Below are 24,087 nucleotides of genomic sequence, written 5' to 3'. Positions count from 1 at the left end.
GTGTGTGTGTGTGTGTGAAAGAGAGAGAGAGAGAGAGAGAGAGAAAGAGTGCACGAGTGTAATGTATCATATGCATATGATAAAGTATTGATTGATCTATGTATGTTCAATAAATGTGGCGTGTTGCCTTATACCCCTGAAAAAGATCCCGGGTGCTTCTTTTAAGCACAGCAACACTTCTAAGTGCTCTAAAATCTGCATGCTTGCTCAGTTTTCTAAAAATCTGCAATGACTTCTGTGTGTGCTAGGTAAGGTTACAGTGACCTTAATTTGGGTCATGTGAGCCACAGATTCTAGAGACATGAACCCTCAAAAATAGATTTTTTTTTCAAAAAGTTTCTAGGTATGTATTTTTTTTTCAAAACATTTCTTTGTCTGATAGATGTGCAGTCTGGAATGATTATAGCGCACATGAACCAATACAGAAAAAAAAATAGAGAGTTTCCATGCAGTCACTTGTGCTTGCTTGGGTAACTGAAGAGAATGTGCTGATGCCACTGCTCCAGTGAACACCTCACTGCTGACATCACTTATCTGAACCTTTGGGCACCTTTGTAGTGAAGAGTTAGTTATCTCATGTTGCTTGCTACAAAATGCCTCTATTATTACATGTTTTGTGTCTGCAGAAGGGTTAGACAATGAATAGGGATGGTAAACAAGTGTTGGACTGGTTGTTTGAAAAATGTATACTTTACTCACCCTTATGGAAGCAACGGAGAGAGGGGACAAGTGCTACTTTCTGAATTTGGGGCAGTTTAGTGTATTATTTCAAAAGACACAGAGCAGGAAGGTTTGGAACTGAAAGTGCAAGTATCTTGACTGCCGAGGGAAAAGAAATGTGTGGGTTGCCAATGTGTAGATTATAAGCAATTCCTGGATTACGAGGTTGCAGAAGTTTGTGGCAAAGCAAGGACTACAATGACATGGGAATTGCTTACTATAGATTAATTTGGCCTAGTAAGCAAACTGAGGGACATATGTGCAACTTCCTAAATGACTTCTAACTCCTTCTACCAACTTAGCTTTTCCTGTTAAAAAAAATTAGGAAATCCAATGGCAAAAGACTATGTTAACACAGCATTAAGGTTATTGTTCCTTTTCAGAATACATAGTTGAACCAAAACTTCTGAAAACTAAGCAATGCATGGTTAAGGATGCCCATGTATACTTGACTTGGCCCTCTGTCAACAATGTCCCAAAATGTACTGTTAACGTATATACTTTTACTTTGCCAACCCAGGAGTTGATGAAATATACATGCTCTTCATCTCCTTTTAAAAAGAGGATTAGGACTAGTACTACTGAAGGATAGAGGGGAAAAACATTAGGTTGCCCACACCACCTTTCCTCTACCTTCTGCAAGCAATGTCTTAATATGCACATACTCTCACTAGCCCTTGGTTCTATAAGGTTCAGATGGCTCTTAGTCTTGACATATACTCACACACTTATTCAATTCCCCAGGAAGAATATCACACATTGCAGAGTAAGAACCACCTCACAGCCTTTTACAATTCCCTTATGCTTTCTGACATGATTATCACCTCACCCTACACTTTCTCTTAACCATTATTAAAGCATTTAAATCCTTTCATTTTCCACTTCAATGCTGACAATGTCCTTTGTAATAAAAGTCCTATACTGATAACCTACATAATTCTGCATCTGAATGATACATACTGGCTCCTGAAGGCACATTCCTTTTCTTGCAAAAAATGAGAGGGTACCAAACACATCTCGTATCATAATCACAGCTCTTACACATGCTTCAAAGTAATTTGCATGTGCCCTCATATCACAAATGCATCTTTACTAAGCAAGCCCAATTATTGTCTCCAGCATACTGATTGCACCTTGAGAGTATGCAAAAAATTCCTATTGACTACTGTCAGACCCAGGGGATCAGAGAGAAGATGACATGGGCAGCCCCCAACCTTTTATCTTTAGGTCCTTCAGTAGTGTTAGATGGAATACTCTAGGTAAGAGAGAATGGGTTGTAAAAGGAGATGAAGAACTTGTACGTTTCAATAACTGTGCATTAGTAGAGCTATGGTACTTGTGTTAACATGGTGTATTAGGGCTTTGCTGAGGGAGGACAGAATTAGGGTACATAGGCAACCTTAATTGTGCATTTCCTGGTTTTCAAGAGTTTTGCACAACTCGGCTTTTTGCAAGGGGATGACATAGCCACCAAGCAACCTTAACTTTATGTTAACACAGGATTTTTTAATTTGTTTTTGCCATTGAATTCATAGTTACGGTAAGTACCTACAGATTTCAAAGGAAATCATGGCCTGCCAGGAATCAGTGCCAGGAACTGATCTAAACAGTCACAGAAATGTAGAGTTGCAAGGGACCGTGAGAAATCAAAAAAAGTCCACCGCTACTAAACCCAGACCACACCGGACAGGAATTTGTCCAACCTGTTTTTTTAAAACTTCCTATGATGGGGATTTTACAACTTCTCTGGACAAATCTTCCAGAGCTTAAATATCCTTATTGTTTAGAACATTTACTAATATTCCATGGCATGTAAAAAAGGGGGGAAAGCAGAGAACATAAGAATGGCCATACTGGGTCAGACCAAAGGTCCATCAGCCCAGTATCCTGTCTGCTGACAGTGGCCAATGCCAGGTGTCCCAGAGGGAGTGAATGGAACAGATAATGATCAAGCGATCTCTATCCTGCCATCCATCTCTACCCTCTGAAAAACAGAGGCTAGGGACACCATTTATGGACTTAACCTCCATGAATTTATCTAGTCTCTTTTATAGTCCTAGCCTTCACAATATCCTCAGGCAAGGAGTTCCACAGATTGACTATGTGCTGTGTGAAGAAGAACTCCCTAGTATTGTTTTAAACCTGCTGCCCATTAGTTTCATTTGGTGGACCCTAGTTCTTATATTATGGGAACAAATAAATAACTTATCCTTATTCACTTTCTCCACATCACTCATGATGTTATATACCTCTATCATATCCCCCCTTAGTCTTCTCTTTTCCAAGCTGAGAAGTCCCAGTCTCTTTAATCTCTCCTTATATGGGATCCGTTCCAAACCCCTAATCATTTTAGTTGCCCTTCTCTGAACCTTTTCTAATGCCAGTATATCTTTTGAGATGAAGAGTCCACATCTGTACACAGTATTCAAGATGTGGGCGTACCATGGATTTATATAAGGTCAATAAGATATTCTCCATCTTATTCTCTATCCCTTTTTTAATGATTCCTAACATTCTGTTTGCTTTTTTGACTGCCGCTGCACACTGCGTCGACTGGGCTTACCCAATAATCAGTAGAGCCACAGAGCTCTTCTGGCCTCAGGGACAGGGACATTAGAGGCACAGAACATGCTACTCTAAAAGCTAATCAAATGTCAGTCCACTCATTGAGGGCCACAACTGGCATTCTTGAAAGCAGTCACAGGAGATAAGTCAAGAATTAAATCAACATGGAAAATAAGGTAGCTTCCCACACTTCAGGTAGATTCCATCAGTTTGACAAGCTACACTGCTATTATAGTCTGGTAGTATAGTGTGACAGTACTAATGTGGTACTGCTACTATCCATGATGTATTAGATCTCTACGAGAATAAAGGGCAATCTTCAGAGATGCCTATCCGGCATTTTTCACAAGGACAAAATTATACATGACGAAAATTAAGAACTATAAATTTGTCTAACTTGAACACAGGAGTTCTGGAAGTCCTTATATAACTCAGTGTCGGGCATACTCCCCTACAGAAGTGTTATTTCTCTTAAGGGTTTTGTAGTGTGTGATATATTTTGATCTTCTGGCTCTACATCATTTAACACAGTATTGTCCTCCAGAAGGTAACCTTTTAAAATGCTGTCTCAGCAGATAGCACTTCACTATCCCTGCACCCTATGGTATTTGTTGTATATTAACTGAATAATAATAGAAATGTCAGCTGGAAAGGACTTTTAATAATTATGCAATTAAAGTTTGCTATTCTCTCTCATATAATTGCTTATGTTGACCCTCATTGTAGGAGGTATGAGCTAAGCCTTCTAATCTTGGAAACCATTCTAAAATAGGAAAAACTTAAAAAACAACAAATAATCTAGTAGCACCTTAAAGGCTAACAAAACATGTAGGTGGTATCATGAGCTTTCATGGAAACAACCCACTTCTTCAGATGACAGGAGTGTTGGAAGTCCAGTTCCAAGAATAAATAAGGCAAGGAGGGACTGGGGGGCGGGGGGAGGGGCGAAGGAAGAGAAGAAAAAAACATGGAGGGGAGGAATAAAAAAAAGAGACAGTGAGTAGATAAGCTTCAGAGGGATAGCTGAGTTAGTCTCTAACAGGAAAAACTTAAAAAACAACGAATAATCTAGTAGCACCTTAAAGACTAAAGAGTTATAAGAGGTTGATAAGAATCATTAGTTTGCACTTGGAAAGGGAGATGACCAACACCAGATTCTACACAAAAGACAGAACTATGTAGCACTTTAAAGACTAACAAAATGGTTTATTAGGTGATGAGCTTTTGTGGGCCAGAGTTCAAGAACCATTAACACCTTCATTGTTTGGTTGGCTGGTTAAGTCATTAAGGTGTGGAAGATAATGTGAAGCCATCTGACATCCCCATTCAAACTAATGATTCTAATCAACCTCTTATAACTCTTTAGTCTTTAAGGTGCTACTAGATTATTCATTGTTTTTTAAGTTTTTCCTGTTAGAGACTAACTCAGCTATCCCTCTGAAGCTTATCTACTCACTGTCTCTTTTTTTATTCCTCCCCTCCATGTTTTTTTCTTCTCTCTGCCCCCCAGCCCTCCGCACAGTCCCTCCTTCCCTTATTTATTCTTGGAACTGGACTTCCAACACTCCTGTCATCTGAAGAAGTGGGTTGTGTCCATGAAAGCTCATGATACCATCTTTGTTAGTCTTTAAAGTGCTACTAGATTATTTGTTGTTTTTTAAGTTTTCCCTGTTAGAGACTGACTCAGCTACCCCTCTGAGGATTCTAAAATAGGTTAGCTATTAGGTGGTGCATAAAGATTAGGCGGTAACTAACATTCTAACTGGCCTGTTACTTCAAGCGTTTTAAGTTGGTATTTCTTTTATCTAAGCCACTTGAAACTCCAAGAGAAGCAGGGAAGAATGAAGGTTCTGTGTTGATTTGTAGAGGGACTATATTCAGAGAACTCTAATTACTTGGTTAATACATGCTTCCTCCAGACATTAACAAGAAGTAGAACTCTAGAAAATGAGAGCTAAATGGTTAACTAAATACATACTGAAGTCGTGCTATCCTGAAACAAACATGTAATTGGGTTCTATTTATTTATATACTCAGCTCTAAAGTTAAGAAAATCTGCTAGTTAAATGTGTGGATTAAATTCTGAAAGGCAGCCTTATTAACATCAGAGGAAGGTACATTACACAGATAAGTCATGGAGATATCTGCTAAATGGTAGAAAGAGACTTAAAGGTATTTCTGGTGTTGAAACTCTTATCTGCTCATAACAGCTCTAGATACTGAGTTGTAATCATTTGGACTCTTTTTGAATAGATCACTTTCCCTTTGGACTTTTCCTAAAAGAATGAATGAATAGGGAAATAAGAATCTGAAAGAGTTTGGATCCTTCTAAACAATTACTCAAGGCTCTTTCGACACATGGTTTTTGCATTATAATCTCTTGAAGGATGCTAATGAGGTTTTGTGAAAACAAATGAAAAAGGCATAGTCTGATATAGCTGAAACTGATATCTGATGCAGAAAGTGTATGGATACAGATCATTTACCCTGTGAAATGATGCAGAAGAATGACAAAGAGGAACAGCATGTGCCTGTACTGGGAATGGGCTCTCTACTAGGATATCAAAACTGCTACTTTTTAGATGATGAAGCAGTCCTAGAGTACCTGGAAATAGGTTTTGGGGATATTTTTGGCTGTAAGAAAGACACTCCTGGTGAGTGATTCCATGTGATACTGGGTAGAGTGCCTATTATACCTGATGGAAGTTGTCTTCACTTATTGGCAAGATGAAACCCCTCTAGAAACTGAGTTGCTCTGGTTTCCTTCAGTCTCCTCAAAAGCTATTAATAAGAAAGTTAGATCTTTGAAAAGGTGGAGGAACAGCATTTCCCATAACAGTGGTTGTAGATAGATTTATGTTTTCTCTCAACTTTCATTAAAAATATTAGCCTGCTGTTACTGTTGTGAAGAAAATCTTCAAAATGTGATCCAAGTCTAACCAGTAGAACAATGTGGCTATGTCTACATTGGCATCCCTTTCCGGAAAAGGGATGCTAATGAGACGAGTCAGAATTGCAAATCCACAGGGGATTTAAATATCCCCCACGGCATTTGCATTTACATGGCTGCCGCTTTTTTCCAGCTTGGGGATAAGCCGGAGAAAAGTGCCAGTCTAGACGCGATTCTCCGGAAAATAAGCCCTTTTCCGGAGGATTTCTTATTTCTTGAAAGTAGGAATAAGAAATCCTCCGGAAAAGGGCTTATTTTCCGGAGAATTGTGTCTAGACTGGCGCTTTTCTCCAGCTTATCCCCAAGCCAGAAAAAAGCGGCAGCCATGTAAATGCAAATACCGCGGGGGATATTTAAATCCCCCGTGGATTTGCAATTCCGACTTGTCTCATTAGCATCCCTTTTCCAGAAAGGATGCCAATGTAGACACAGCCCGTGTGTCTGAGTTTGAAGAGAGCCAAAAATAATAGTTTGGAGGTCTGAATTGTGACCTTATAATAAAAGGCATGATTTTTTTCTTCAAGTGCAAACCACAATATAGCTTTAACTATGGAGCTGGCAACTGGTGCCTCCATGAGTACTGTTCGTTAACAAGGACTGATGATATCGTGTGGCGTACATCTTAAGGATGTTAAAAGGTGGGTAATTCACTAATCATATAGTTGATAAAATTGTTATTGACCACACGATTAGTCAATAAGGGAAGACTTTCCCAGTTCTGGCTTGCGCCTGGTCCAGGAGCTACCCCTGGCTGATGCTCTGCAGTTTAAATGTAGTAAGAGCAGGGCACACAGGTAGCCTGACTCCTACATTTAAACTACAGAGGCACAGTGGGGGTAGATCCCAAACCCGGTACAAGCCAGGACTGAGCAAGCCCAGCTCAGTCCTGGCTCTGGGGGTAACCCCTGCTGCATCTTTGCATTTTAAATGTAGTAGGAATCAGGCAGCCCAGTTCTTACTACATTTAAAATTCAGAGCCACAGAGAAGGTAAGCTCCTGGACCCAGTGCTGCAGCTCTTCATTTTACATGTAGTAAGAGCCAGGATGCCTATCAGAGGCAGCCGGGGGGGGGGGAGAGGGGGAAAGGAGGGGGAACACACACACAGGTGTGGAGATGGTGCTAGGGGAAACCGTCTTTTTAAGCTCTTGCTTCCCCTTATATTCCAGAGCCAGAACTCTATGCCCCAACCTATACCTTAACACTTTGCCCCAGGCTGGAGCTCCCTGCCAGAGAGAGCACCCCCGCCTGTATCCCTATCCCTACTCTCTGTCCCAGCCTGGAGCCCCCTCCTGTACCCAAATTCACTTTCAGTGCTTGCACACATCACCCCCTCCTGCTTCCCTCGGCCCCAGCCTGGAGCTCAAACCCCTACCCCAGCTCAGTGAAAGTGGGTGAGCAAGTGACGGAGAGAAAGGGGGCATTGAGGTAACGGGCAGGGTAGATCCTGGGTTGCTTTAATTTTTTTACTCACAAGATCACTTTTTAAATTTCAGAGACCACTGATCAAGGAAATAAGATCCTCCTAATGAAAAATCTCCTTCTTGATGTTCTCAGGTTACTGAAGGCAATACGTTAGGAGGGCCCAGAATCCATTACAATCAGCCCATGATGCCTATAATGCAACAGCATGCAGTGTGCCTAAATCCTTACAATAACATCTTAAAGCTAGACTACCTGAAATGGTTTCAGGATTACAGAGCCCATCACACTAATTCCCACAGTGTGCATCTAAAAGTCAATATATTATCTTCTGGGAACTTCCGTTACTGAGGAAAAAATTCTTCTTTTAAGATGTTGCAGGCTATTAAAATTTTAAACAGTCAGTTACCTGCAGCCATAATATTATTTATAGCTTTTATATTGTGCATTAAAACTTTTTTTGTTATTTATTTTCTAGCTCCGTCACCTAATTTTCTTACTTCCATTTTGGCATATTCTCCCCTAACTGACTATTGTTTGAACATGAATATCAAGTATTTGCATGACAGTTTAGGATAACTATCCATGTATGTTCTAGTGGACATTATATATTTTATAGAAATAAAGTAATATATAATAAAGATATTACCTGATTTTTGAAATTGTTAGGTTGTAAATTTGAATATATTGTATTATTTCATCTAAAAGGCGATCAGTCATGGAATCAAAATCAGCAAAGGTATCGTTCTGTAGAAGGGAAAAATAATTATGTATGTTCCAAATACTGTCAGCTGTTCTGCATTCAGTATAAACTCTTATTAATCAACTATGAAATAATTTAATTCACCTATAAAAAATGCATACTAACTTTAATAACAGAACACAACATTGCAGCAACCCACTGGGTGGGGGCTTTTCGGGAGCAGGGAATAAATGACTGTTTAAACATAATTGTATAGTAAGTACTTCACACTAAAAACACCATAATAAATATTAACAGTACTGATGGTCTAACCTCTATCACATATGCACAGTTTTCATCAGCTGGACAGAGAAAAGACAAACCACATAGCCCAGATTAAGCCACACTGTATCTGAAATGATAACAAGGCAATTTACTGTATGCAACAGTAGTAGTTACCGTATGCCGCCATCTTGTTATTTCAAAGTGTGAAAAAATGGCCCTTATTTCAATCTAGGGCTTTTTCTCTATAGCAACAAGTTGTTTTACCTTCCATCTATTAGTGACTAGCTATCTGAAGTACATCTAGAACATTTATTGTAATTGGATAAAAATCATATGAAATGTCAAGCTATACTTTTTTCAAGCTAAAGTCATTCTAAGAAAATCAAAGATATTTAAGATTGGTAATTGCTACTTTTATCATCAAAGTGCCCATACTGAAGTGCAATGACAAAAGAAAAAAAAAAGCTGACTATTTTGTGGTTCTCAGATTCTGTTCCATGAAACATTTAACTCTTTTTTCTGCCCAACATGGGCTCCACTCCTGGCAGCTAAGATGGAGAAAAATTAGAAGTAGTCTAAGTCTTTATTGCCTATTATGATGAGAAGTGGAGGGGATTCCAGATTATATTACTATATCTCTGAATGCTCTGTAGAACTGTATCTATTTATATAATATGCATAACTTATAATATATATCTAATTTCAAGGTCATGCCAGTTTGTATAATTGCTTTAGTATATAATAAAATTAAATCTCTGAGGGTATGTCTACACTACCACCCTAGTTCGAACTAGGGTGGTAATGTAGGCAACCGGAGTTGCAAATGAAGCCCGGGATTTGAATTTCCCAGGCTTCATTTGCATCTTGCCGGGCGCTGCCATTTTTAAATGTCCGCTAGTGCGGACTCCGTGGAGTAACGGTAGGAGTAACGAGGAGTAACGGTAGTTCGGAATAGGAAGCCTAGTCCGAACTACCTAGTCCGTGCCGTGCAGCTACACGCGGCACGGAGTCTGTACTAGCGGACATTTAAAAATGGCGGCGCCCAGTGAGATGCAAATGAAGCCCGGGAAATTCAAATCCCGGGCTTCATTTGCAACTCCGGTTGCCTACATTACCACCCTAGTTCGAACTAGGGTGGTAGTGTAGACATACCCTGATTCTGTAAGGGGACCCACTTACACGGACCATTTTATGACCATTGAGTTACCTTATTACAATACAGGCTGAACCTCCCAAATCTGGGACTCTCTGGTCTGGCAACGTTCATGGTCCGGAAGGAAAGAACTCAGATGTTGCTGAACAAGAGTGTCTTGGAGGTGAAGAGCATGAACCAGCTAGGAGTACTGGGGGTGCTGGGAAGTCCCAGCTGGGCTGAAAGGGGCTGGTCCTGTGGTGGGTGAAGAGTCCAGCTCTGGGGAGCCCCAGGCCAGGGAGCCCTTGCAGCGGCTAAGAAGAATCCCTGGTCGGGAACCCAGGTGGCAGCTGAGCCAGCGGCAGGTGTGGGGAATCCCCAGATGGATTCCTGGTGGAAGCAGGGCCAGTGGTGGCTGGGCGGGGGGCCGGTGATGGCCAAAGGGAATTTCCAGTCTGGAACCCCAGTGGCAGTGGGGCCAGCAGGAAGCTCCAGCCTAGCTGGGAACCCCAGCAGAGAGGGGCTGGCAGCGGGGGAATCCCAACCAGAAGAGGCTGATCTTGGAAGCCTCAGCATGGGGCCAGCAGCAGGGAGGGAAGCCCATGCTCTAGGTACGCCCACAGCCCAGAGAGGAGCCTTGACTTCCCCTAGTCCAGCAAACTCTGTGGTTCGGGACCTCTCAGATCCTGAGGTTGCCGGACCAAGGAGGTCCAATCTGTAATTATCTGAATGGGCTAAGCAGTCTTCATGTATAGATACTTCTGCAGAATCGAGGTTTAACTTCATTACAATACAATAATAATGGTAATTATGTAAACATTATTTTTTAAAAATGTATACTATTTAATTTTTTGTATGAAAATACTATTGTTGTTTTTCAAATACCTGATTCCTCTCAGACATAAGAAAATCTATTCGTCCTCCAGGTAGTCCAAGCTCAATGTAAGTCTTCACTAATCTTAGATCTGCGCTATTACCTTAAAACAAAACAAAAGTTCACATGTTTGCTATGACAAAAGTTATCTTTTTGTTTAATAAAGTAAATACTCTACTTTAAAAACAAGACAGATAAAATGGCCAGACAGACAACTGCAGCACTGGCACTCCCCAGAAAACTTATGCTAATTTAAATTTTATCATTTCAGAATTAAAACTCATTAATATTTCTAATATCGTATTAGTAAAATCAGACATAATGGTATAATCACAATCTACAGAAATGACACAAAGCTCATAGCCATTTTAGAAAATGCAAGACTTACATAGTTAAGTTTTGGTGAATATGTTCACAGTATTTTCCATTCGCTGGATGTTAAGGCAGAAAGTAGTGATTTTGATAAAATTCAGTGAAATGAACTCAGACCAGGGGAGGATTAGAGAATTTGAGGGATGGCGGTGAGGAGTAAAAGATTGGTGAGAAGCAGCACTACAAAAGGATAAGTAAAGTACTAAGGAAAAATGGATTATAGAAAAAGAGGTTACTGACCTGTTCAGTACCTGCTGTTCTTCAAGATGTGACTTACACATCCATTTCACTCTTGGTCTCCGCATCCCCTACCACCTGAAACTTTTTCCCTTCTGTGGTACCCTTTTGGTGACTTGAGAGCCTCTGCTGCTATGTGCCACTGTGTACACATAAAAAGGTCAGAGCCACCCCCAGGCCTCCTAGTTTCTTTTTGCTAGGGCAGGAGGATGGTTTGTGAAATGTACATGTGCAACACATCTCGAAGAACAACAGTTACTGAACAGGTTAATAACATTTTTCTTCTTTGAGTCATTGTACATTTAACTCTCCAGTTTTGAAATTCGGAGTGTATTTCAATAAAGACTATAGGACTTGTCCAACTGTAGCACTGTTGTTAGTCCTTAGTGACAGCACAATGTGATACAAACATGTGGACTGAAGACAAGTCTGCCGCTGTACAAATGTCCACAACTGGAACATATGCTGGATAATGCTACTGAGGATGACTGTGATCTCACTGAATGAGCTGTGGCCAGCTTAGCAGGGTTATATTAGCCAAATTATAGCACATGCATATACAAAAGGCTGTCCAAGATGAAATTCTCTGATTGGTGGCTGGTTGTCCTTTTATTCTGTCTGCCACAGCTATAAATAAGTGAGACGACTTACGGAGGTACCTGGTTCTGTCCAGGTAAATGCAATAGCTCTTCAAACATCCTTTTTCCCTGCTCAAATGTATTTACAGGTAAGAAAACTGGCTGGTTGATATGCAAAGTGAATACCAACATTAGGACAAACCTCAGGTATACCTTGCCCTTAAAGAAGATCACATAGAAAGACCTGACACTGAGGCACACAGGTGTTCTACTCTTCTAGAACAGGTGATGGAAATAAAAAAATGACACCTTCATTGATAGATGTGGCAAAAATCAAGTAGCTAAAGACTCAAATGGGAACCCATATGTTTGTCAACATTAAGTTTTACATTCCTGGGACTATGGGGTCTTGCACCTGATTATACAATTTGACTGGTCTTTTAAAAAACTTTATGGACATTTTATTAGAAAAAAACCTCCCCAAGACCAGCTATTTATTTTAGGGTGGAAAGTTGAAATAGATGCCAGATGTACCTTGATAGAAAACTAACATCTTAATCTAGGTGGTTTCAGGTAATAAGTAATCTAGTATGTGTTAAATGGAAGAATGGGAAGGTGATACTCCGTAATGGAGAGACCTGTAGGAAAAACAAACCCACTTAGAGAGGTAAGTAGTACTAGTAGAAGTCTTTCTACTATTTAGCTGGATTTCTTGAACTTTTGAACAAAACCTCTCTCTAAAGTCTAATCACAGAACATCTAAACAAGTAAATGGAGAGACTGCAGGCCTGGCTGCAGTAGATGACCATGAGTTTAGGAGGGTGATGGGGCAACTGTCCAACAGTAGCTTGTAAAGGGTTAATGGAGCCCTAGGGAGACTGAAGAAAGCTGTCAGTGAGAGAGGAGCTAAAAGGAACAGCCAATCTGTGGCTTGCAGCCCCATATAAAAGGAGTTTATATGGCAGAGCCGATGTAGTTAGTTGGTCCCTTGTGCTTCAGGAGGGAGAACTGGCTGCCTTGCAACAGGAAGAAGCTAGCACCTAGGACAGAACAGGGCTGGGCAGGATTGGAGTCGGGAGAGAGAGAAAGCTCCTGGTTGACTGCTAAGACTGGCATGCCAAGGCCCTGAGATAAGGCCAGAGAAGGTGCTAGGGCTGCAGGGAGGTGGCCCAGGGAAGTAAACTGAAAGGCTGGAGGCGATGCAGCAGCCACCAACAGATCTCTGGCTGGGAGGGACACAGAGTCGTGGGTGGTCCTGGGTCCTCCTCTCATCCCCAGTTGCCACTGAGAAAGTAGCTGAACACTTGGACTGTGGTGCGTTCTTGCAGAAAGGGGTGAGGTACAAAGTGTGGCACAGCTGGAGGGCTGTGTCCTAAGAGGATGCCATGATCTTTGGAATGACATGGTTCCAGGTGGTGAAACATCATAAGGCAATGGTATATTGGCTAGCAGAGCTAATCCGTGGGACAGCCAGCAGGATGCTGGCATGCAGGAGGCTAGCATGGTGAGTCACAACCCATCTCAGGGGGATTAGGTTCAAGTTTAGTATAAATGAGTTTGGAGATTTCACTGATGTAACTGGAAATAGCTAGAAAAAAAGACCACTCATGGTAACTCAAATGACCTACTGGATCATTCTGAACCCCTGGTAGGTAAGAAGCTTCCAGATCTATCAAGGTGGCAATTCAGTGGCTCCCAAACCAAAGAACCCTCTACAGAGTGGAGACAAATGGGCTCCTTCCGGCTTGCTGAGGTAGGACATTGTCAATGAGCTATCTAGGAACGTGAAGGACTAGTTGGCTATCCGATAAGCAATGCTTATCAGACAGTCGAAAGGATAATCAACTAGTAGCTCCCTCCCTTGCTGCCTCTATCAGAAAGAGGCAGCCGGGGGGGGGGGGGGAAGAGAAGCTACTTCAAAGTGGCAGCGCCACTTGAAGCCTGGGGCCAGACTCCAGGATCTACGAGGTGCTGCTTCTTTGAAATGCCACATGCAGCTCGGGGCATCCCCAGGTGCCACATGGTGTTTTAAAGTGGCCGCGTCGCATGGAGCCTGGGATCAGCTGGGGACTCCTCCGTTGACCTCGGGATTCACGCAGCACTGCCGCTTTGAAATGCTGCAGCGAGCCCGGCATCAGGCTACACGCAGCATTTCAAAGCAGCAGCGCCACAGTGTTTCAAAGTGGCAGCACCGCACGGGGCCCAGGATCAGTGGGGAAGTTCCCAGTTGATCCTGGGCTCCACGCAGCACTTCAAAGGTGGATGCGTCTTATAGACTAATTGAATAGTCGATGCAAAATGCATTGACTAATCGATTAGTCAATTAGTCGATATTTAACATCCTTAGTGCTGTTTCCCTTGATCAGGAGCTGAAAAACTCGGCATAAAAATCTGACAGCTTTCTGAAGTTGAAGTGTAAAGCTACCTGGATTCAGATGGAATGTGTAAAAAGAGAATCTAGGTGGGGACTGGTGGATCCTGCTCTGAAGCTGTGAGATATAAGATGCCACTTCCAAGTCAGATGAAGAGGATTCCATTTCCTCCAACCATGGAGGAACTTCTCTAGCTGGTGCCGAGGACTCGTGCAGAGAACCTGGTGATGGGAAAAGTCACAATCATTGCTAGCTTCCCCTTTGAATGGTATTGATGTCTGTGACTGTCTGTGAAATAAGCAGCTGGTGTAGTACTACATGCTGTATCACTGGCATTGGTGTCAAAAGTTTCAATACTCTTGAGGGGTGTGACTCCTGAGCAACCAGCAATACCAGTACTGAGAGAGAGAGTAAATCCCCTGGTGCTGTAAAAGCCACTGGGGTAGTTGACACTGAGAATGACTGCCAGGTGTCCAATGGGAGAAATGCTTGGAAATTGGAGAGGTCGTTCCAGGAATTAAACGCATACCAGCTAAGGAGCGCCTGCTGATTCAAGACCTGCAATTGAAGCCCCCGAGTCGAACAGACCTTACATCTGAACAGGTCCAGCATTTTAGCATCCTTATTTTTTGGGGCAAGACCAGGTTGTCCCTGATGCTCACAGTGGTTAAATGCATCCACTACCAGTGAGTCCCATTGACGGTGGGTATATAGGTGTTCGTACCCCTTCTGTAGCACAAAATAGTGCCTTTTCATACCCTTGGCTGTGGATGCAATGGAGGTTGGGGTCTGCCAGACCATCTTAGTGACTTAAGAGGCAGGGCCACCACTGCCAGGCCACTGGTGAAAGGATATCCACAACAGGATAGGACTCTTGAATCACTGTCTTTGCTTGGAGATTAAAGGCACTGGATCACGAGTTTGTACAGGTCCTGGTGGGTCCTAGAGTCCAGAGAGGGTGGTGATACGGTGGTACCCATCACTGCTTCATAGGGGGATGATGAGGAAGAGGCCACCGGAGGGAATCAGGTCCTCTTGTCTTGCCTGATCGTCATCCCTATCCCCTCTTGGCTGTTGGTTGGGAGGAGGAGAGGACGACTGTCAATGATTGAGCCACCACTGAGGCCTGTGCCTCCGACCATTTGGGGTATTTGATGAGGCAGAACTTGGTGCCTGAGTGGAAGGTGCCATTGATGTAGTGTGAGTGGGCAGTTCCTGCCCCAGTGAAAGGCCCACAGGGTCCAAAAGGGCCACTGAACAGGCACTTGTCATTGCAGAGGCTAGGCCTGCGTCGGTGCTGCCGGGACCTCTGGATGACAGTGCTGGGAGCCCTGACGAGAATGGAAGTGGTACTGCGAGCTCCTGGACACAAAAGGATTTCATCTCTGACTCTGAAGTATACGCCTACACCAACTATAGAGCAACTGACTCCAATGATTCTGGAACACAGTACTGAAGTAAACAGGAGTGGACATTTATGGCCGCAAGCTTCCCAGAGTGCCAAAGATTACATTGGCTCCATGGCAGGCAATGGAGCCATCATCAGTGCAGGAGCCACCAGTGTGATGCTCGGTGCCGGGTGGGTCCTATGCGTCGATGCTACCAGTGTCATGGTAATGAGGTGCTGTCGATGCCATCAATACTGGTGCCAGTGCCTATGCCTGTATCGCCAGTGGCTGCAAGGGAAGGTATTGTGTCTCAAAAGGTGACACAACCATGAACTCAATAAGGTCCCGGGCACTCACAAATGTGTTTTGTGTATAGAAGAGTAAAGTCCTCCTCCACCACCATCTGCATTGGGGAGTCAACCGACCCCAGACTTGATGGACCTGCCCTTGGGAGTTGGTCCGGAGTTGACAGTGTCAAGACTGAAGCACTGGGCTGCATGCGGTGGGATAACTTCATGGCGTTACTTGACCTCCTGGGAGGGATCTGCCTCTGTCTGTCTTCATCTTATGTGGCACCATGGAATGCAACCTTTGCTGGGAGGATGATGCCTTCTGCACAGATGAATGGTGCCAATGCCACTCTTTAGAACATGGGGCAGTGTGCTGCACACCACTGGTATCAGAGTGGCTGGTTGAGGCCTAAGTACCAATTCTATGAGGATTAGTTTAAGCTGCTGATCCCTCTACTCTTTCGTTTGCAGCTTATACCCCCTGCAGATACTACACTTTCGCAGATGACCCTCTTCAAGAGGCTCCAAGCAGGTGGCATGAGGATCCCCTCTGAGCATATGTTTGCCACTCTTAGCATACTGCTTGAAACCCTGGGGCTGCTGGGCCTCAGGAACACAGACAATAGGAGGGGGGAGACCCTCCCCCCAAAACGAACTACTCTAAGTAACTTGAAGAACTACTAATTTACACAACAAAAACAACAAAGAAATGCTATGCCGGGGCTAACTACTTGCAAAGCATCTGGCAGAAGCTCTGGCAGAAAGAAGGAACTGAAGCGGGAGTCCAGTCAGCAGGGATATACTTGCTATGCCCTGGGGTGCTACAGCTGACCAGATAGGTGCCACTAGGGAAAATCTCCCTATGACCATGTACATAGCGCGTGTGCACACACACTGGAATGGACATGAGCAATCACTTGAAGAACAATTCTCTCACTACTTAAAAGCTAACTAATTTTAACTTATACTAACTCATCCTAATGAACAACTATAGGTAAAAGAGAACACATAACAGCTGAGGCACTATCAAGGCAGACATGCTAAAGCTCTATCTCAGACAAACTAGTCAGAGTAGGAAGTTAGGGTGGTTGGCCTGTGCATTGCTAAATAGTCCCAGTGTTTGGGACAATAAGTCACAGGATACATGTGCAGGCCAAAAAGGCACTACTAATGGAAAAATCTCCAGTGAAGGGTCCAAGAGGTGCATACACCCCTCAAATGGAGCACTCAGGAATGCTCCTTGAAGAATTCCACATTCTTAATTCACTTTAATGAATCTATTTCTTTTAACTCAAGAGTTCAAAACAACAAAACCAAAGCTTGATCTACATTCTCAATTGATATGTTGTTCAGTAACAACCACCACAGCGTACCATCTAGGCCGTGAACACAGACTACAAGATGTATTCCATCTTCTGCACCTTCGTCGTCTTCTGTGCTGAAATAAGGTGCAGATGAAGCTAGTCTGGAAACATCACTGTACATAAATCCAGGGAGTTTAAGTTGTTTTAATTCCTCTTTAGCCTGGAGAAAACTGGAATAAAACAATGCTTATTATAATTTCGTTATACACCTTATTAAAATCCAATAAATATAGGGTCTGCAAAACCATAAACTTCCCACTGCTTTTTATTAAATATTTCATTTAATTAATTCATATAAAGCATAAAAACCTTTAGCCTAGGCTCAGACATCTATGACAAATTATTAAAAAATGCAATCCAAGATAAATACAAGCAGTGCCAAACTAACAAAACAAGTCACTACCCAAAATCCAAATTTTCCGCCTCAGCTCTTGTGACGGGGTGGGCAGACCCCGCACTAGAATGGGAGGGGTGAAAATCCTCTGGGTGGAGGAAGTCCCGCCCCCCCCAAGCAGACTGGGCATGCTCCAAGTGCTGGGGCAGTATAAAGGGCCAGGGAGCAGCTCATTCTGGGCTGGCCAGCAAAGGGGAAGGTTCCCTAGATGGAGCTCCAGCTGTGTTAAAGCCCATGGTCCAGCTAGAGGGAGCTGAGAGGCCAAGAGGCAGAGACTGCTCAACCCCTACGGACAGCCCAGGAAAAACCACCACCTGGGAACAGAAAGACCCAACAGCTACGTGGGATGATGCCCTGACGGGACTTGTAGGGACCGACCCAGGGAGGGTGTGAGGGCTGCCCCTCCCACTCAGGTATCCTCATCGCGTTTCGGCAGGAGTCCCCAATGAAAGGGAGCAATAGGCAATCCCTACGCTCATAGGGCTCTGTGTTGGGACCCAGTGGAGCAGGATGGGTCTGGGTCCCCCTACCAGGGGAAAAACCCTTATTTATTGACTCTGGCCTGTAGGCCTTATTGCCCTGCAACCAGGGGCACTTGCTGACTCTGGCCATTAGGCCTTACAACCCTGCCACCAGGGGCGCTTATTGACTCTGGACATTAGGCCTTAATGCCCTGAAAACAGGGGCACTGATTGACCTCGGCCATTAGGCCCTAGGACCCTGGGGTTAAGGACATTTATTGATTGTGACTAAGAGACCATTAGCCCTGTGGAGCAGACTACTGGTGGACTGAGAGTCCTGCACGGAGCAAGGGAGTTATGGACTAGTAAGAAGGCCGGGAGTCCAGTGACCAATCAAGAATGGTGACCACACATCGGAGGAGCCATAGTTATGTGACCAGATGGGCAGATCCCGCCACAACTCTCATGAAATCCTATTCTACCCAAATAAAGTCCCCATCCTCAAACACAAGCTCTCCATGCTCCAAACACCTGTGCAAATTGGTCAGTGAGGTTTATCATATGGGTTCACAAGATACTGAAGTTATTCCTGCCAAGTTCAAAAACAATATGAAATATTAATGTGAATACAACTGGGTTTAATTCTTTCTTAAAGCCTGATCTGAAGCCCACTGATGTCAAACTAAATACAAACTCCCATTAACTTTACTGGAGTTTGGATTAGGTAGGCACTTAGGCCCAATCTACACCACGCCCCCACCGCTTCCCTCCAAGATATGCAACCTCAAATTCACAAATAGATTAGCTGAAACTGACAGTGTCTTTCATGCAGCAAAGTCAGTGGCTGATGCTCTCCCGTCAACTCTGCCTACTCTTCTCATCCTCGTGGAATCCTGGAGTCAACAGGAGAGCTCTGTGAGTATGTCTACACTACCACCCTAGTTCGAACTAGGGTGGTAATGTAGGCAACCGGATTTGCAAATGAAGCCCGGGATTTGAATTTCCTGGACCTCATTTGCATCTCGCCGGGCGCCGCCATTTTTAAATGTCCACTAGTGCGGACTCTGTGCCGCGCAGCTACACGCGGCATGGACTAGGTAGTTCGGACTAGGCTTTCTAGTCTGAACTACCGTTACTCCTCGTGAAGCTTAGTCCGAACTACCTAGTCCGTGCCGCGCGGCTACATGTACTAGCGGACATTTAAAAATGGCGGCGCCCGGCGAGATGCAAATGAAGCCCGGGAAATTCAAATCCCGGGCTTCATTTGCAACTCCGGTTGCCTACATTACCACCCTAGTTCGAACTAGGGTGGTAGTGTAGACATACCCTCAGAGACTGATTTATTGTATCTAAACAGATGCAATAAATTGACCGCCAGTGGATTGATAGCTACAGCATTGACCCACTGGGTAGTGGAGACAAGCCCTTAGTCCTGGATGCACAAAAGGAATTAGGTGTTGCAATGTGGAGCATCACATCAACATAGTTACCTCCTTTCATAGAGGCAGGTGTTATTAAACCAATGGGAGAGCTCTCTTCTCTCAACTTAGTGTCTTCAGCACAAATACTTCAGTGCACAGCTGTAAGTGCTGTAGTGTAGATGTAGCCTAAATCTTGGCTGCAAGAAGATATCTATCTCTGCTAGCAATTCACAGCTGGAAGCTATCTTTGAAGTTAGAAATCTATGATGTTTTAGCAAGAAGAGGGTAGGGTTTTGTGGAAGAGACATTCCCTCAACTTTTAGCCTAGTGGTTAGGGTACACATTGGGAATATGAGAGATACCTAGTTCAACTCCCCTTGCCACCTGAGGGTTAAAAGAAATGTGAACAGAATCTGCCACCTTTCAGGTGAATGCCCAACCACTGGACTGTGGTATATTTTGATATGGGACTCATTTCATCTCTCTTGTTGAAGCTGTTGCACTGTACAAAATAATGAATAACAATCATTGAAGCAGAAATACTATCTTGTATGACAAACTTTTGAGCTTACACAGAGCTCTTCAGGTCTGGAATTGTACTTAGAGTGCCACAGCTAAAATACAAGGTGAATACACAAGTAGTTAACATAATTCAAGGGACCATACAAGATGAAGTGACCAGTTACACTTAATCATGGATGGAAAGGGGAAGCTGGGAGCAGAGTTTTAGTGGATTACAGATTGTTGCAATAAATCGTAAATTAGTGTCTCTATTCACTCCATGAACTTTGAGAAAGAGCAAGAGTGAGGGCACTCAAGCATGAAAATGACTCTATAGCTTGGAGGTTAAAGCACTTGTCTAAGATATGGGAGACTCAGGATCAAACTGAGGATTGAACTGGGGGCCTGGCACTAATCATAGAATACTAGGACTGGAAGGGACCTCGAGAGGTCATCAAGTCCAGTCCCCTAACCCCATGGCAGGACCAAATACTGTCTAGACCAGGCATGTCCAAAGTCCGGCCCGCGGGCCAATTGCGGCCCGTGTTCCGATTTAATACGGCCCCCGCTTCCTCCCCCTCTCCTGGCTCCCCGACGCTCTTTTGAACTGGCGTGCCCAGTGCGCCGCTTCCGGCCACGCCGCCGCTGCCCATGGCCTCCGAGGTCCTAGAGCCTGCCCTGTAGGGCACGTCCACAGCCCCGCTCCCCCGCTTGGCTGCGGGTTCGCCCTGCCCCCAGGTCGCCGTGCCCTGCGCTCTCCGCCCGCCTCCGACCCTGCGGGCCCTCCGCCTTGGGGCTGAGAGTGCGGGGACGGCCCTCACGCATGTTCACTTCTTCAAATCTGGCCCTCTTTGAAAAAAGTTTGGACACCCCTGGTCTAGACCATCCGTGATAGACATTTATCTAATCTACTCTTAAATATCTCCACAGATGGGGATTCTACAACCTCCCTGGGCAATTTATTCCAGTGTTTAACTACCCTGACAGTTAGGAACTTTTTCCTAATGTCCAACCTAAAGCTCCCTTGCTGCAGTTTAAGCCCATTGCTTCTTGTTCTATCCTCAGAGGCCAAGATGAACAAGTTTCTCCCTCCTCCTTATGACACCCTTTTAGATACTTGAAAACGGCTATCATGTCCCCCCTCAGTCTTCTCTTTTCTAAACTAAACAAACCCAATTCTTTCAGTCCTCCTTCATAGGTCATGTTCTCTAGACCGTTAATCATTCTTGTTGCTGTTCTCTGGACCCTCTCCAATTTCTCCACATCTTTCTTGAAATGTGGTGCCCAGAACTGGACACAATACTCCAACTTAGGCCTAACCAGCGCAGAGAAGAGCGGAAGAATGACTTCTCGTGTCTTGCGTACCAAACACCTGTTAATGTATCCCAGAATCATGTTTGCTTTTTTGCAATAGCATCACACTGCTGACTCATATTCAGCTTGTGGTCCACTATAACCCCTAGACCCCTTTCTGCCATACTCCTTCCTAGACAGTCGCTTTCCATTCTGTATGTGTGAAACTGATTGTTCCTTCCTAAGTAGAGCACTTTACATTTGTCTTTATTAAACTTCATCCTGTTTACCTCAGACCATTTCTCCAATTTGTCCAGATCATTTTGATTTATGACCCCATCCTCCAGAGCAGACGCAGCCACTCCCAGCTTGGTATCATCTGTAAACTTAATAAGCATACTTTCTATGCCAATATCTTAATCATTGATGAAGATATTGAACAGAGCCGGTCCCAAAACAGACCCCTGCGGAACCTTTGATGTGCTCCCAAAGGAACCATGCACCATCCTCTTTAGTAGAGAAAGCCATCAAGTAGGAGATTCAGGAAAATAGCAGATCCTAAAATGAGTTCACTATAAAAAACACATCTATTCTAAGTGCCCTTGCCAATGCTTGTTTATATATGATTACTGTACAGATAGAAGTCCTTAGTATAGATCCAGACTTTATGAATTACTGTACGGCTATGTCTACATTGGCCCCTTTTCCGGAAGGGGCATGTTAATTTCAGCGATCGTAATAGGGAAATCCGCGGGGGATTTAAATATCCCCCGTGGCATTTAAATAAAAATGTCCGCCGCTTTTTTCCGGCTTTTAGAAAAGCCGGAAAAGAGCGTCTACACTGGCCCCGATCCTCCGGAAAAAGCGCCCTTTTCCGGAGGATCTTATTCCTACTTCAAAGTAGGAAGCATACTTCAAAGTAGGAATAAGATCCTCTGGAAAAGGGCGCTTTTTCCGGAGGATCGGGGCCAGTGTAGACGCTCTTTTCCGGCTTTTCTAAAAGCCGGAAAAAAGCGGCGGACATTTTTATTTAAATCCCCCGCGGATTTCCCTATTACGATCGCTGAAATTAACATGCCCCTTCCGGAAAAGGGGCCAATGTAGACGAGCCCCACATGTATGGCTCTAATACAGTGTGTCCAAATGCTAGCCCAGAGGTGGGCAATAATTTTTGGCCAGGGCCACTTCAAAGGTTTCTGAAGTAGCCCCAGGCCGCTCTGGAAGGGGCAGGGCCTAAACTGGAAGGGGCAGGGCCAGGATGCTTCTGGGCTTCCCCATTCCCAACCCACGATTGTTTTGGGATGGGCGAGCCCTTTTGCCTCCGCCCTTCCCACTAGGTACCCATGCCCCTGGCAGGGTGGGAAGAGGCTTTGCATGCTCCCCCACCCCCAGGCCAATCAGGGCTTGGGGGTGAGGGAGCACATGAAGCCTCCTCCCACCCTACCCCTCCCTCCTGTCAGGAACACACAGCACTTCCCTGCTCCTCGCAGGGCAGGAGGAGGCTTTGCGCGCTCCCCCACCCCCAGGCCAATCAGGGCCTGGGGGCGGGGGAGCTGCACAAAGTGTCCTTCGCCCTGCCCGCACCCTGCGCGAGCATGCGGCACTTTGAAGTGCTGAGTGCTCCTTGCAGGGAGTGGGGGGGAGGGCGGAGGACACTTTGTGCAGTTCCCCCACCCCCAGGCCAATCAGGACTTGGGGGCGGGGGAGTGCGTGACATCTTCTTCTGCCCCAAGAGCAGCACATGGCATTTCAAAGTACTGCATGCTCCCGGCAGGGCAGGAGGAAGCTCTCCCTTCCCCAGGCCCTTATTGGCCTCAGGGTGGGGAGCAGCAGGACCTACGCAGGCCAGATCAAGCCACTTGGTGGACCAGATCTGCCCCGCAGAGGCCCTTTTGCCCACCCCTGTGCTAGCCACTAGCTACATTTGGCCAGTTGAGTGTGGCTACTTGGCTTGAACAATTCTTGATTATTTCAGAATAATGTGGCTAGTTTGCTACAGCAGTACCCACCATACTGGCTACTGCTTCAGAAGTGGTTTGATGCCACGGCTCTAATCTATGTAAATGGTGAGAATATTTTAAATGCTCTCACTCTTTACCAATAGGGGGTTGCACACATCATAGCTTCTGTAGGCCAAGCACATTGCACCAACCGGAGGCTTCCTGCTTCCCTCCATTCCTCCTCTCCCCATCCACTCCAGCTCCCATAAACACCTTGTATGTCACCATACCCTGCCTAGCCATTTCAAGGAGTCTCTGCTAGTCCCATCACCCCCATACCAGGGGCTGTGTATGTGTCCTCCATATAACTGACTCTTATTTTCTCTGGCCCCTACTTCTCACAATGGCAGTGTCTCTGTGTTTCTCTTCATTCCCCCATCCTATCTCCAACTCCCAACCCCACCCCTACGATGTCAGTTTCCCCTTCCTCTGGATCCTTCTCCCTTCCTCCTCATATCTCCTCCCCAGTTACTGATTTCCTTTCACAAACTCTACTCCTCAAACCTGCGTCTCTGTTTCCAGACCCACCCTATCCCCTACTCCAGATCCTCATTTCCCTCATCACCACCACTTCCTCCTCTCCAGCCAATCTTGCAAAAGTTCTTACTTTGCCCTTCAACTACTCATCTATATTCTGGGATTCTGCTTTCCTCCCTTCACCTATAGGTCCCTCCACACACGCCTCCCATATCTCTGTCCCTGATTCTACCACCCTCACCAGATTTCATCATGGCTGTTTTTCCTCCCACCATTCCCTATCCCCCTGTTCCCACCTGCTTCCCCCACTG

The 24,087-nt window shown here is 44.6% G+C and overlaps 1 protein-coding gene across 7 annotated transcripts in view; it reads right to left on the bottom strand.

Annotated features, from left to right (window-relative positions):
* FAM135A (family with sequence similarity 135 member A) overlaps window positions 1-24,087 on the bottom strand; it is a 134,476-nt gene that overhangs the window by 14,564 nt on the left and 95,825 nt on the right. For all 7 annotated transcript variants that reach the window (XM_025186756.3, XM_006127228.5, XM_025186759.3 and 4 more), the window contains 3 exons: window positions 17,239-17,399; window positions 10,640-10,731; window positions 8,305-8,402 (listed from right to left, as the gene is read on the bottom strand). In XM_025186756.3, the coding sequence (XP_025042541.1) occupies window positions 8,305-8,402; window positions 10,640-10,731; window positions 17,239-17,399 (351 nt within the window). The remainder of the gene's footprint in view (window positions 1-8,304; window positions 8,403-10,639; window positions 10,732-17,238; window positions 17,400-24,087) is intronic.

The sequence above is a fragment of the Pelodiscus sinensis genome, chromosome 3 (assembly GCF_052426305.1).
Source record: "Pelodiscus sinensis isolate ZL-2025 chromosome 3, ASM5242630v1, whole genome shotgun sequence".
In the NCBI taxonomy this organism is placed as follows: Eukaryota; Metazoa; Chordata; order Testudines; family Trionychidae; genus Pelodiscus; species Pelodiscus sinensis.
The sequence above is the reverse complement of the archived record's forward strand: the minus strand, read 5'-3'. Positions and strand labels throughout refer to the sequence as shown.